General features: G+C 41.7%; 1 protein-coding gene across 2 annotated transcripts in view; it reads right to left on the reverse strand.

Annotated features, from left to right (window-relative positions):
* The window catches only part of MEGF11 (multiple EGF like domains 11), a 212,833-nt gene that overhangs the window by 90,423 nt on the left and 109,045 nt on the right, over window positions 1-13,365 (reverse strand). For both annotated transcript variants that reach the window (XM_082322222.1, XM_082322223.1), the window contains exons 5-6: window positions 10,557-10,693; window positions 4,781-4,993 (exon numbers count right to left, since the gene is read on the reverse strand). In XM_082322222.1, coding sequence (XP_082178348.1) covers window positions 4,781-4,993; window positions 10,557-10,693 — 350 coding nt within the window. The remainder of the gene's footprint in view (window positions 1-4,780; window positions 4,994-10,556; window positions 10,694-13,365) is intronic.

Here is a 13,365-nt window from a genome sequence, read left to right on the forward strand (position 1 = left end):
TCATCTGTCATCCAGCCAGCCGTGTACGCATCTAGTCTACCCAGTGAACTAAGCACTAGCTGCATTGAAGTTGAAAAGTTTGAGGCACTTAATGGCAAATGTGTTAAATAAAGAATAGGAAACACACAGTTAGCAATGTGAATTTCTCGTATAATTCCTCCCTTCTGGTTCTGAATGTACCTTTCAAGGTCATGAGTTCATGTAACATTTTGCCAGCATGGGGTGCAGCATGTGTAAGGCTCTTCTCCATGCCACCAATAAACCGAAATTAAGAAACACAGACAATTCCTCTGGAGAAGGATCACTGAACGGAGGGGTAAGACAACGTGAGGCCTCTGAAAGGATCCCAGAAGGCAAGCCCACTAACATCTGCTTTCCAACCGCTTGCTGCAAGCAGGAAGGGAACCTTACACTCTTGAAAGAGTTTGGCAGTGTTATACATTAGTATTTTGCATCGAATCTTAACAACTTTTATTTCTTCAAATCTCTTGCATAACAGGAAGGAATAGTGTAGAAAACCTAGAGTGAATGCAAGCAGCCAAGTGTTTCTCCGGCACTAGGCCAAGTAGAGGTGGGAACTGGAAGCTGTCCACAGCGCACAACATGGCATGAGGAGGAAATTGTTCCATCGCTGTTGCTGCAGTTTGGAAGCTGCTGTACGGTCCCTGGCTTTTGAGTCACATTTACAGCAATAAAAGATTTATTTTTTTAAATTTATAAGCTGAACTGAAAAACAGAAAGTAATTTTTGACCTTTATATTTTTTAAGCATCTAATTTTGAGGAAATCTGAGGAAACCAGGTAATTTAACTTTCTTAAGGCAAATTGGGAAAAGAAATGCTTTAGACAGCAGAGTCTGTTCCAAATTCTGAATTTGTTCTCCAGACATCTTTCAGCCAAAACAACTTCTTCCCAGTGAATTTCTCGACTTTCTGTTTATACACTAGCACCAGTCATCTCATCTTAATTAACAACAGCCCTAATCCTTTTTTGACAGTATTTTCTGTCTTCTGGTGTCGATACTACATTCAGTCTCCCTTACTAAAATGCCTTCTTCCTGTTAAAGAAGTAGCCACAATGAGACTGTAGGGCCACTACTTCAGTCCAGCACGTCTTCAAAGCCAGCCCCATTCAAGCGCATTATTGATTTAGGCCAAGGCAAAAACTTCATGTAAGGTCCATGGACTTTGGTCCTTCCAAACTTTTAGTGTTGAGGCAATAATTAGAGCCTCTGGAAATCTATCCATTTCATTAGACTTCATCACAGTAGGAAAGTGTCAAGGCTTAAGAGGTGATCGTGCCTTCCTTCCCTTCTCACGTCTCTGACCTGGGAAAGTCATTACTAAAGGCTCCGCACGCTGGCTCCACACCAGTGTTCAGGAAGGGTGGGTGGCTGAGAGTATTCCAGTTATTCTTTTCCTCCTCTGCTTTTCAGAAGAGTAAGCCAGGATTATGCCTTTCTGCCTGTTGTACACTGTCTCAACATGGGCTTTTTGCATGGGGACATTTTTTACAGGTGTATCCTTCCCTGTGGAAGGACAGTCCAAGTCAGCAGCGCATTCTAAATTACCTAATTCTGGGGTTGTTCAAAAGTCCTGTACAAAGTGCCTTTCAGCGTGCTTTGATGCAGAAATTATTGGATGATGTTCTTCAGCCATTACTATGCAGGAGGTTAGACTAGATGATCACACTGGTCTCTTCAGACATTAAAATAGATAGATCTATGAAAATAGAAAAGCTGATTGTGTATTTCTTAATGTTCCTCCCCATCCTGCTCCTCAAAATCCCCAGAACTTTCTGTTACAGTCAGCTCTCCAATAACCAGATCAAATGAGTCAAAACCACTGACAGAAATAAGCAAGCTTCCCTCACCTTCTTCCAAGTGTTTATATAATTATCCTATACACTTAGGTATCGCAACAAGTACCCAACCATTTAAACTGCTTCTGGGGAAAATAGACGGTTGTCAGTAAACGAATTGCTTCGGAAGACCACAGTTCCCGTGATGATAAAAATTCAGGGGGGGAATGGGAGGAGGTGGGTGGGAAGAGAAGTGTGCTGTATGGGACTGGTTAAACAATCAGTAAAAAGATTTTTCAGAATATGGAGTGCCTTTGGAGAAGGTCATTTTCCATCAACTCTGACATTCCTCAGCTCAGAAATTGACAGCACTCGGAGATGCTCATTGAAAAGTGGAAAGCTGAAATACCATGGATGAATGAAAGAACATTTACAGATCTACAGCTTGCTGATATCTCTTTGTTCCATAACAGCAGTGATAAGATGTAGGAAAAAGGGAGATTTTATCAATGGAGAGACTAGACTCATTTATTAAGGAAACGGAGATACCATCTTAGCAGAGGATGCTGCAAGTGAAGCTGACGGAGCAGTGATGGGAGGGAAGGCATAAAATATATCTGTCAGACAGCAACCAGGCACAAGTCAGGTACACGGTATGCGAGAATGACCACGTGCCCAGAAAAGAGCCGAGAGAGGATTCGATCCTCCACCTTTCTGAGCTCTCTCAAACTTGAGACCTCACCTCTCTTCACAGCTGGATGGTGCTAGTCTGTTCTTACAGGAAGGATCTTCTGGCGAACCCCCAGAGCATCTACCGGGTAGTTCTCTGAGTAACCCAGGATGAATTCTTGCACCCTTAAACCCACTATCTCCCCCCGCTTAAAGGACTTAATGAATTGAGCAGTTAGTTAGTTGAGAAACAGCAGCCAAGCTCAGCCTTGCCCGTGGCCTATAGTCTTTTACTCTATTTACACCTTTCTGGGAAAATGGGCACACAAACAGGTTGCTGCAGGCTAGGAGAGGGGGTGAGGACACACTCTGTCAGCTGCCGTCTAAGAGCATATTCTCACCCTCCAGTACACAAGAAGAACAGCTTTCACTGAGGAGCAGTTTACCTTGTATTTACCGCAGGTTTGAGTCGGGCACGCTGGCAGGTACTGCGGAGTAGTGTGACATGCAGGAATTTACACCTTAGCTCACTCTGCAGGAATTCTTGAGACATCCCCTATCCTCACTACAACACAACATCACGCTTCTGTATACAATGCTCAGCTCATGCCTTAGGGATGTTATTTTTTGCAATGATTTCCTGATACACAAAATAATCAGAAGTGAAAGAAGCCTGTTGTAGAGTGCTACCTTTGAGGTGTGGAACACTTTGGATGCTCACTGTCAAACCCAGTAGAGCTAGAGCTATCTTTCTGCGGAGGACTCACATCAGAATTACAAGGCTTTTAAATAATCCATTGTGAGCTCTGACTTTCAGTTAAGCAAAATCTCACCACTCACAGTTGAACTTGAATTCACAAGAAAGATCACCTGTTTATTTCCAAGACTGAGACAAATAGAGTCTATCTCAAGCACACAAACAGATTTGCCTGAAGTGTTTGTGCGCGTGTATGTGTGTGTGTGCACGCACACAAATTAGGTGGTATTGCTTGCATACATAATTGAGGAGAGTGTTTATATTTTAGCAGGCTGCAAGATTGCAAGGCAGGTTTGTCATCATCAGCAAGACAGTCAGGTCCCTACCTGTCTGGTTTAAAATTGAAGAATGTCCGTATCAAGGGCATATTTGCTTGGGCATCAATTATCCCCACCTCCCTCTGAAGCCTACACAATCCTGAATTGGCTATGAATGCTTAACAGTAATGGACAGGAAAAGGAGGGAATCAAGTGGGAGCTGGGGGGCTCAGCATCTTGCAGGCATGGTAAGGAAACGTGGGCACTCTAGTCCATCAGAATAGCTCAGGCCAGGGTGGTTTTGCTGTCCAGGCTCCCTTTACTGTGTGTGAGGGAGTGAGGAATCTCCAAACAGCAATTCCAGCAGCCAGTAAACAAGGCAAGGAGTTACAAAAAGTAACAGATAGGATAATAGGGAAGAGTCTTAAATTATTCCTTTTTTCAGGGTTCGGAAAACTTATTCAAGCCTGCAACGGGAAAGTAAACTCAACCTAACTCATATTAGGTGCTCAAGTCTGTTTGTGGCTCTAGCTCTTAGTAATGAGAACCTCAAGAATCAGATCCTAAAAAAAACAAAAGGGAATAAAGCACCAAAACCTGACCTTTTAAGTGAGGCTTATTCCATTTTGGGTATACTTCCCTGATATTTATTTTCCTGAATATTTCACACATACACATACTGAATGAAGAGCAAAAATAGACACACATGAGAAGAGAAGAGATGTCTATTTTGACAATGTCGACTTCGTTACAGTTCCACAGACTGACTTGGGGATATTGATTTCAATCTATTTATACATCTGCCTCAAGTGTTTTCAACAAGGTAATTTGCCACGAGACATAAACTGAAGCAAATTAGGTTTCATTTTGAAAGTCCCCTTGCTGTCTATAGATCTAACAAGAAAACCCATGTCATAAAAAGAGCCAAAATGATGGATTTGAGTAAATCTATCTCTATTTTTTAAACTTCAGTGGGTTATTATACATACATATGGGCATCATGTGATAGTTCTTATGCCTAGAAGACTGCAGGTACAGGATAAGGCCACATGTCAGATTGTTTCAGGTTTTAGCAGAACTGTTCAAATAGTTAACAGATACATGCTTAGTAGCTGGCTGGACTGAGGCTTACGGTTCCAAACCTGAGGTGATTTAAATCAAAGGTTGCAATCCAGAGGAACTGTCTGTGTTCTTAATTAAAACTACAGAGAAAAGAGAGTAGGTGTAGTTAATTGAATTTTTTCCCAATGCTTTTATGTGACCAGTCCCTGCACTAGTACATAATACGATGTACATACCTGAGAGTGTTGGTAATATTGCAAGGACATCTCTTGTTGCATTTGAGGCCGTAAAACCCTTCTGGACACATTCTTTCTTGGCAATAAATCCCTTTAAATCCAGGGTCACACATACACGCTCCATTTACATGATAACACTTTGCGCCGTTTTGGCAGTCACATCTTTGTGTGCACTGAAAGCCGTATGTCCCAATAGGACACTCTTCTTGACACCTGCAATGAAATATGTGAGACAGGATCCAATCAAATGCTCTAGCCTAGCCTGCTTATGACTTTTACACAGGAATGTTTTTGTTAATGAATTAAGTACAGAATCATTGCTCATATATTTAAGTAATATACTGTGAACTGATGATATCATCAGAGTGATGTGATATCTTGGGCATGTAAATTGCTGTTAACTGAAAGTGCATTAATCTCTGTCCAATTATATCCTGCAAAATTTTCACTAGTTAATATTACCTTAGTTAACAAAGTGCATTCTTGTTTCCTGGACCATGACAATTCCATTCATCAACCATAAGAAACTGATATAGAACAAGATACTTTATAAAAAAACCCCTCATCTGTTTGCTTTCTCTTTATTACAGAAGGATTGTGCACCTTCTTTAAAAGCATACGGTCCTCTTAGTGATAATGAGGGTTGAAAGGGAATGTGGTCTATTAAGCAATCTTGAGTAAAGTGTTCTCCAGCAACGTATAGTTTTACTTTCCCTCTATGCTGTCATTGCACCAGCTTTATACCAACTAGGAGAAAATATACTCCTTTGTCTTTTGTGTGTGTTCTGAGTAACTAAAGCTCAAATTTTCTTTTCATCTCTTTCTCCAGGGATGCTCAGTAGTATAAAATCTCAAGACAAATCACTTTCACGCTCCTTCGTGTGTTATCTTCTCCAAAATTGCCAACATTTTTAATATTTGATACACATAAAAATGGAACCTGCAAACGCTATACACAGATTGGTTTAAATTGCACCTTCCATGCACTGTTTAAAATATTTCCCTCCTGGATACATTATGAAATCTGCCAGAAAGTCTGTTTCATTGTCCTACACAACCAGTTTCAGTGTTCGTAATATTTCCTACTTTGAAAAGCTCAACTAAGGTCCTAAAGAAAGCAACTGATGTTGTGCTTGACATAATTCAGTGGTTTCAAAATTCTGCAATGAGTCAGTACTACAGTTTACAAGATCCACCATGAAATACAGATAGGCCTTTTCAGTTAATAAAAAAGAGAAAAAGCAGCCCAGAAAAGCCCAATTCCCTTATCGCATGGATGCCAGATATTGGAAATTGCCTATCAGCATTAATTTAATCCTGAGCATTGATTAAAGTGTATACTGTAAACTCAGTCGGTAGAGGCAATTGTTAAATGTCTTTCTGCAGGTCATTTCACAGCTGGCAGGTGAGAGTTAATATAATGATCAGTAATAAAAGATTAATGCGTGATGCAAGGCAGGCAAAACTGCAATGAACACACTCAGTATATAAGAGCATTATTTTTGCGGCTTCGGATTATCACGTTTTACTAAAAATAAATGAACAAAGCAAAAGGCCTAGCTAGTGATTTAATTGCAGCAAGCATCAACACAGTTACTAGTGCCACAATCCAAGTACAGGAGTTCATCTGAGACCCAAAGAGAGAGGAGCCTGTGACAAACAGGAAGGGAAAGAGCCCGGAGAATCACCCGCGGTACTGGCTGCAAGCCCTGCTGCTCTCAGGGTAGTTCAGCTGCAAAGGAAATAACCAGAAAAGAATGGGTAACGTTAGGACTGGAACACTTAAAGCAAATGAAATGCAATGAAGAACGTATTAAGATGCCTTCTGTCTCCATTGCTGTATACAGCTCTACTAGTTAGCAGGAGAACACTGTGCTCAACGAGATGAATACTTAGTCAATAGTGCACTATATCATTCTATATTTATAGAAGATGAAGCATTACCTAGCAGGGAGAAAAGCATCTGGAAATGAAATATTGACGACCTAATCCATTTACATAATTAGCCTTTTTCTACTAACAATTTAACCAACTTATTTATTTGGAGATCAAGCAGCTACCGCTAATGAATTTTATACAAAGAATACTAATAATGGCTCCTCTGGAACATAAGAATAATCACAGCAGGAATTAGCTTTCTACTTAAACATCTTTCCTTTGCAACATATCAATCTAATGTGTCCATAGCACCATTAACAACCAGATACATTGTTCAATTAAATTACAAAATGAGCTGCTAAGCCCTAGTTATGTTTCTTGTTTAATTTACATTGCTTTCTGCCTATCTGGGGAGATTCGTATTATAATATCCACTGAACTTTAATATGTACTATAATTATTTGGGTTGGGATAGGATAATATGGCTGTCACCTGTAGAATTAATGGAAGCAATTTCACAAAATATTAAACATAAGACAGCCAGCTTAACAGATGAACTTAGTACATACACCTACATTTTTTCCAGATAAATTTTTTTCATGGAATAATGCTGTAAAGTTTTTTAGGCTTTTCTGTTTGTTTGTTTTGAAACAGCGATCACATTTATGTAGCACAGACAAATATTATAAGCTATCCAAAATACGCTAACCTGGAGATTGCCATTCTGTTGATAAAAGATACAGGTACAAACACAACAACAAGAGAATAAGTCTGCTCAAATTGTTATAACAAATGTGGTATTTATTCTGTAAAGATTCAATCTTTAGGTTTAATGGCAATACGGCAAACGAAGCTAAAACAGTATGTTCACTTTTCCTGTCAGCCACTGAATTCTTAGCCACCCCATCCTCAGCTTCTCACTGTGCTTCTGCTATTATTCCAGTTTGCAAAACATACATTTACATGACACATCCAGCCAGTTTAGCAGGGCACAAAGCTTCCTGGAGTTATTAATAGCGCTTGCCAATTTCCTAGATATTTAGTGCAGTGCCACTGCCTGGAAAACAGGTAGGGAACAAAGTGTGGCAATTACACTTACACAGGCCTTTATGACCATTTCATCTCTGCAAATATTTATCTAACTATATGGTATCACCTTCTGCACAAGACGATAAACTGTAGTATTATATAGTACTTATTGACAATTAAAAAAGATGATAGTAGATAAAGTGTGTTTATGTTTTTATTGTTGTTATTCACAATATCTGCTATTATTAAGAAAAATTTTTCAGCGCCTTGTAAAATTCTAAAGAAAACACCATTTTTTGGTGCAGCAGCACTCTCCTGCTATATTTGCAATTACACTGTAACACTGCAACAGTTGTATGAGATCCAGAAAGTAAAATAGACTTTAAGCTAAAATGGTGCTGACTAATCTGTCCCATTGTCCATGCTGTATGAACACATAACCAAGGAAAGCAATTTAGACTTTTTAAAGACCTTGTGCCTGCTCCTGCCCTCACTGAAATCAATGGGCAATCTACCATTAGCTAACTGTAGTTAACAGCGAGGTAAGGGTATGCACGCCGGTCCAGAACAAACCATTACAGGCAATGATGTGCTGTCCTAGCCCAGGGGAGAGGCAGAACTCCAATTGAATATAATGGGCCTAAGGTTTCACTTCCCTTGTTGAAGGCTGATTAAAGGCTGATAAATAAACACGTTTCAACCTTCTGAGAACCTGTTTGAAAGCTGGAAATTTCTAGGCTAATACAGTTTTTCCCTGCTGCTAGAAAAGCTTTCTGAACTGCCTGTTGACCTGACTTTCTCCTGTTCTCATTCATCCTCCCAGCGTTCATCCTTCTCATTCCTCCAGCCGGCATTTCTGCTCCTTTGCCTCTCCCTTCAGCGTCTGCCTTTCACTGCCCTGCTCCAGGAGGGGGCAGCTGAACCGTTCCTAAGGGTTTTGCTTGGGTGCAGGTCCACAGTGAGACCTTCCCTTGGATTCTTTTCCACCTGTTCCAGCTGATCACGCCTTATTTTCTCCCTCCCTCCTTCTGTTTTCCCAAGCCACACCTCTCTCTAGAGTCCAAATCTTTCTCACTTTTCTCCAAGTACAGATCTGAAGAGCCCACACTCCCACTTTGCTGAAGGACAATTCTTGTGAACTCCTGTCAGGTCTGCCCTGTAGCGCGTCCTCTGCTCAGTCTCTCCCCGAGCCGCCTTCTCCAGCCCCTCTCTAAGGGGGATCAGCGGCAAAAACCTCTGCTTTTGTCAGCAGGCAGAACTAGGTCTTCTGCTTTCTACTTGCTATCTCCTTTCCTCATCCCCAAAGGTCCTTTCTCTGCTCTTACTGCTGGAGTGTGTACGTGTTGCAGGCAGTTCAGCAGCTCCAACATCGTTCTTTCCCTGTGCCACATGCCTGTAGCAGAGCCAGCTCTTCTGCTGCACGTCCTCCCTCGCGGCTGGGGGCTATATTGGCAGCTGAGCAAAGAAGCTGGCTCAGCTGCAGGCTGCTGGCTGGGAGCTCCCGACAGCTCTAACGCTGTCGATTCACCTACAGCCAGAAATTGATCTAGGTCTGCGACAACCAAATGAGGAGACCTAGGGACAGAGGGCCTCTGTCAGCCTTCCTGAGCGTGGCCAGGGCTGGGGACGGCTTGCGATTGAAGTGTGGTCACCAGTATAAGCGTCCAGGCTGCACAGTTGCTTCCTTTAGTGAAATTGTCTCCAAAAGGATAGAAAGAGAAAGCTTTGGTTAGCAGCAGTAATTATATGGTGCCCTATGGCTGAAATCACTGTCTCCAGATGGAGGATGGGGGAAGAGAGACACACTGATGTCTTCTCTGCTAAATTAATTTGAAATAATTATTATTTCCACCATATTCAACCACATGCAAATCCTGACATAATCTCCAGAGCCCCCTCCAATTACCGCTGTTGATAAAATGGAAACAAGGAACTTCCACATTTAATGGGAAAGACCATGGCCTTCTGAACCCCAGCGCAGTGTTGAAGGTTGGTCTGTTTGCATGCTATAAAGACTTGCTGATTGTACAATGAAGCAAGAAATGAGAAATTCCAATGAGCTTTGCTGCATAAAAGTATAATTGTAGCATATGTCAGCATACTGATACTAGCTTGTTCTAGCTAATAAAAAAAGGGAAGATATAGGAGAAAGGGCTTTAGCATAGCATAAGCTAGTGAGCTGTGCCCACGGTCTCTGGAAACCCTGGTGCCACAGTCCAACCCCTAGTGAAAACTGCATACGAAAGCTTGTTTAACGGCAGCTTCCCCACCATTGTTAGCCCTGCTGGCAGGATTAGCTGGAGGGCTAAGCCAACACGTGTTACAATCCCACCTTGACTTTGCTGTGTAGTCATTTTGCTAAATCCATGACACCTTTGTAAAACAATGTTATCATCTTCGCTGATCGATTTATGGGTGAAGGCTCTCGTTTATAAATTTTGAGGATTTATCACCCTTTGTTGGTGTCTGAGATGGATCAGTGCTGCAGCAGCACAGAGGGGCTGAGGGAAACATTAAACTGCTGCATTGCTTACTCTTGAGGATATTAATGTGTATAAATATAGTTCATTTACATATCTTGTAAACATGTAATGCTCTCTATTAAATTTATCACTGTAAATATCTAAATTAAATTTAATCCATTAAATTTTAAAAGTTATATTAAAAAAAACCTGTAAATGGAGAGCATTGCCAATAAAAAGTAATAACATTGCCACATTTATAATGCTTGAACTGCTTCAGAAGGATGAACCTAATTGGAGCAATAGAAACACAGCACCATTTTTCAGAGAGTAAGATTGTCCTAGAAGGGATATAAATATTGCCAATTCACGGTTAGAAGTAAAGGCTTTAGGGTTTTGATTTTTACCTGTCTCCTATATAGCCAGCTGTACAGACGCATTTTCCTGTCACGGGATCACAGTGTCCCCCGTTGTGGCATGGACAGTCCTGGCTGCAGTTAATTCCAAATGTTCCAGGCGGACATGGCTGTGCACACACCAGCCCCTGGTAAGGTTGCAGAAAGAGCAATATTTCAGTCAACATTCATAATACAATAAATTTCTGTATGCAGCTTGGATATTTATTGTCCTTCTTACTAGAACTAGATCTAAGTGTGGCAGCAATATTTTTTCTGTTTAAGATGGGCTAAAGACAGTTTCAAAATTCTGCTACCAGAGTAAATGCCTGTCTACCCTATCTCCAGAAGGGATTTTTCTCGCCACTGTACAATCACGGATAATTCTCTTCTTTGGATCTCCCCCGTAGACTGCAGCTGGGGTGGCAGGACATTCCTTGCCCCTTGAATAGACTCGGGAAGGCTTGGGAGAGGTTAAAGGCAACCAGAGAACACTACAAAGCTACGTATGTGCTGGTGGTTTTTTGTGAGATAGAGTCAGAAAAGTTGTAGGACCTACCCTGGGTAAGTGTCACAAAGTGAACATTTGGGAAGAGGGGGATTGTTGGAAAAACTGCACTGGGAGGATGAAGTTCTGCTAGTTGTGATAGTCCATGGTGATCTCCCCGGTTCAGACAGCCCCGCTACATCCAACCATGAAGAAGACCAAATCCAGCTGCTGGAGGAGCCCTCTTCTACTCTTCAGATCCCACCTGCTTCATTCCCTCTACTCTCATCCAGCCCCCACACTCAACTCTTCAAGCAGCACAGAATGGCATCTGCCAGTGCTTTGTCTAAGCCATGGAGGAGGCAGGATGGGAACAACAGGCTGGGATAGTTGCAGAGGACCAACAGTGACGACATTGAAGCAATTTGACTCTCCACATCAGCAGTACAGAAGCCTTTTGGCCAGAAGAAGTGATTTTGCGGTAGAATATCTGCCTAATCCCTGAAGACTGGCTCGGTGCATCATCCAACATCCTTCCAGCTCCTTATCCCCAACCTTGGAGCCATATTTCAGTCCCTGACCTGCCTCAACTTCACATCTCAGTGGCTACCTCCTTCTCCCATTTTACGCTCCCAGCCCTCTGCATTCCTGCCTCTTTATTCCATTCCACCCAAAGTCCTTGTTGCAGACTCCCTTTTAGTCCTCTCCTTCATTTGGACCCAAATCCCCACGTCTGAGTTATTTCCTCCTTCCTCTCCCTGCTTAACCATCCCTGAACGTGAAGAAAAGACAGACTGTCATTCTTGGTTGTGCACTCTGGCACTGCTCATCAGGAAAGGCAATTACTGGGCAAGCCTCGTCCCAGCTGTTCAGCCCCACGGCAGAGGATGCTTACCATGCGTTGTGTCTTTGGAGAATTTATCTGCCAAACTCAGGTGTTTTTCCACCAAGTATCACATAACGTCCCCTGCCAAGTATCAAGGCCTTCCAAGGATTTCCCTAGACCTTCTTAGAAGTTGTAGGAATGTTTTTTTATGCGAGCAAACATAAAATCTGAGGTTGGCATCCAGCTGAGTAACTTCAGCCAAAACAAGTCTGGCAGTGCTGTGATCCGAAGATGGGGTCCTGTAATGGAGTATGTTTGGCAACTGTAGCAAGTGGTGCTGCTGCCAGTGCCATGCACAGTGCACAGTGTTTGATAGAAACAGTGTTTTTCTGTCCCTGTTATTATTTTGTTTTAATCTCTCAGAAGTCTTATTTCCCTAACCAAGCCCCAGGGGCTCTGAGTTTTGAACAAGGCACATATTAGACAAAAACTTACACGAAACATCAAACAGGAACATAATGGCTGCTTTCACTCCTTGGGGGTCTCGCTCAACAGTTTGGGAAGTTTAGCAATATCAACAGCCCCAAAGTGGAGGGGCTGCTCTTCAGTGTAAGCATAAAACAGATACTTCAAGCCTTTCCTAACCAGTGATAGGTGGCTCCTTGGCTGAACAACAGAGAGGTTGGCCTCAGTTCAAGAACATTCAGATTACAGTGTTAAAAAAATGGTGTCTCTGGACTTGAGTAATACACAACACTATATATCAGAAAATGTAAGTATCCATTTATCTTGATAATAAATACTTTCTCTCTTCACATCTCAAAAGGAACAGGATTTCTATCAACAAATGATGAGAAAGCAATACTCTGTGATGCATCCCCCTGGAGCCAGGAGAATCTTTAGCCATACTTTTTGCATTAATATGTACTAAGGGAATCCAAAACATCCCTCTCTGGAGGATCAAATGTCAGACCAATGTTTTCTGCTGCTTATACATCTAATCAGTAAAGTTCACCCCATCAGCACCTTTTTTAAGGCCCTGATCTCATCAGTTTCTGCTTTTGACATTGTTTGCTGTATTACTACCATTTTGTAGTATAGAAAAGATTCTTTTCTGCCCCATTTTCTCACACACCCCCATGTTTAAAATCCACAACAGAAAGAAAAATAGACAAAAATACAAATTGTAGTTGTTTCATAAAGCCCAGAGGCAATGAGAAAGAAGCGATTAGCAGACTGTGTTGTATTAACATGGCACCGTGATGCAGAGCCTTGAGAATGGGATCTGGGACCAAACAGGGTGCGTTGCCAGTGACAAATGTTCTGTCATGTACGGAAAGATTGCTGCTTTCCTGAGCGCGATCTAGTCCTTCAAAAGTGTTACTGAGAAGCACTGTAAATACTAAATTTAACTTCTCTCCCCACTTCCTGAGAGTGCTTGGAGAATTTAATACTGCAAATGAGAAAGATGTATAGAATTAAATGTGTAAATTGTTAATGAGGCCCTC

This window comes from Platalea leucorodia, assembly GCF_965183815.1.
Source record: "Platalea leucorodia genome assembly, chromosome: 9".
NCBI lineage: Eukaryota > Metazoa > Chordata > Aves > Pelecaniformes > Threskiornithidae > Platalea > Platalea leucorodia.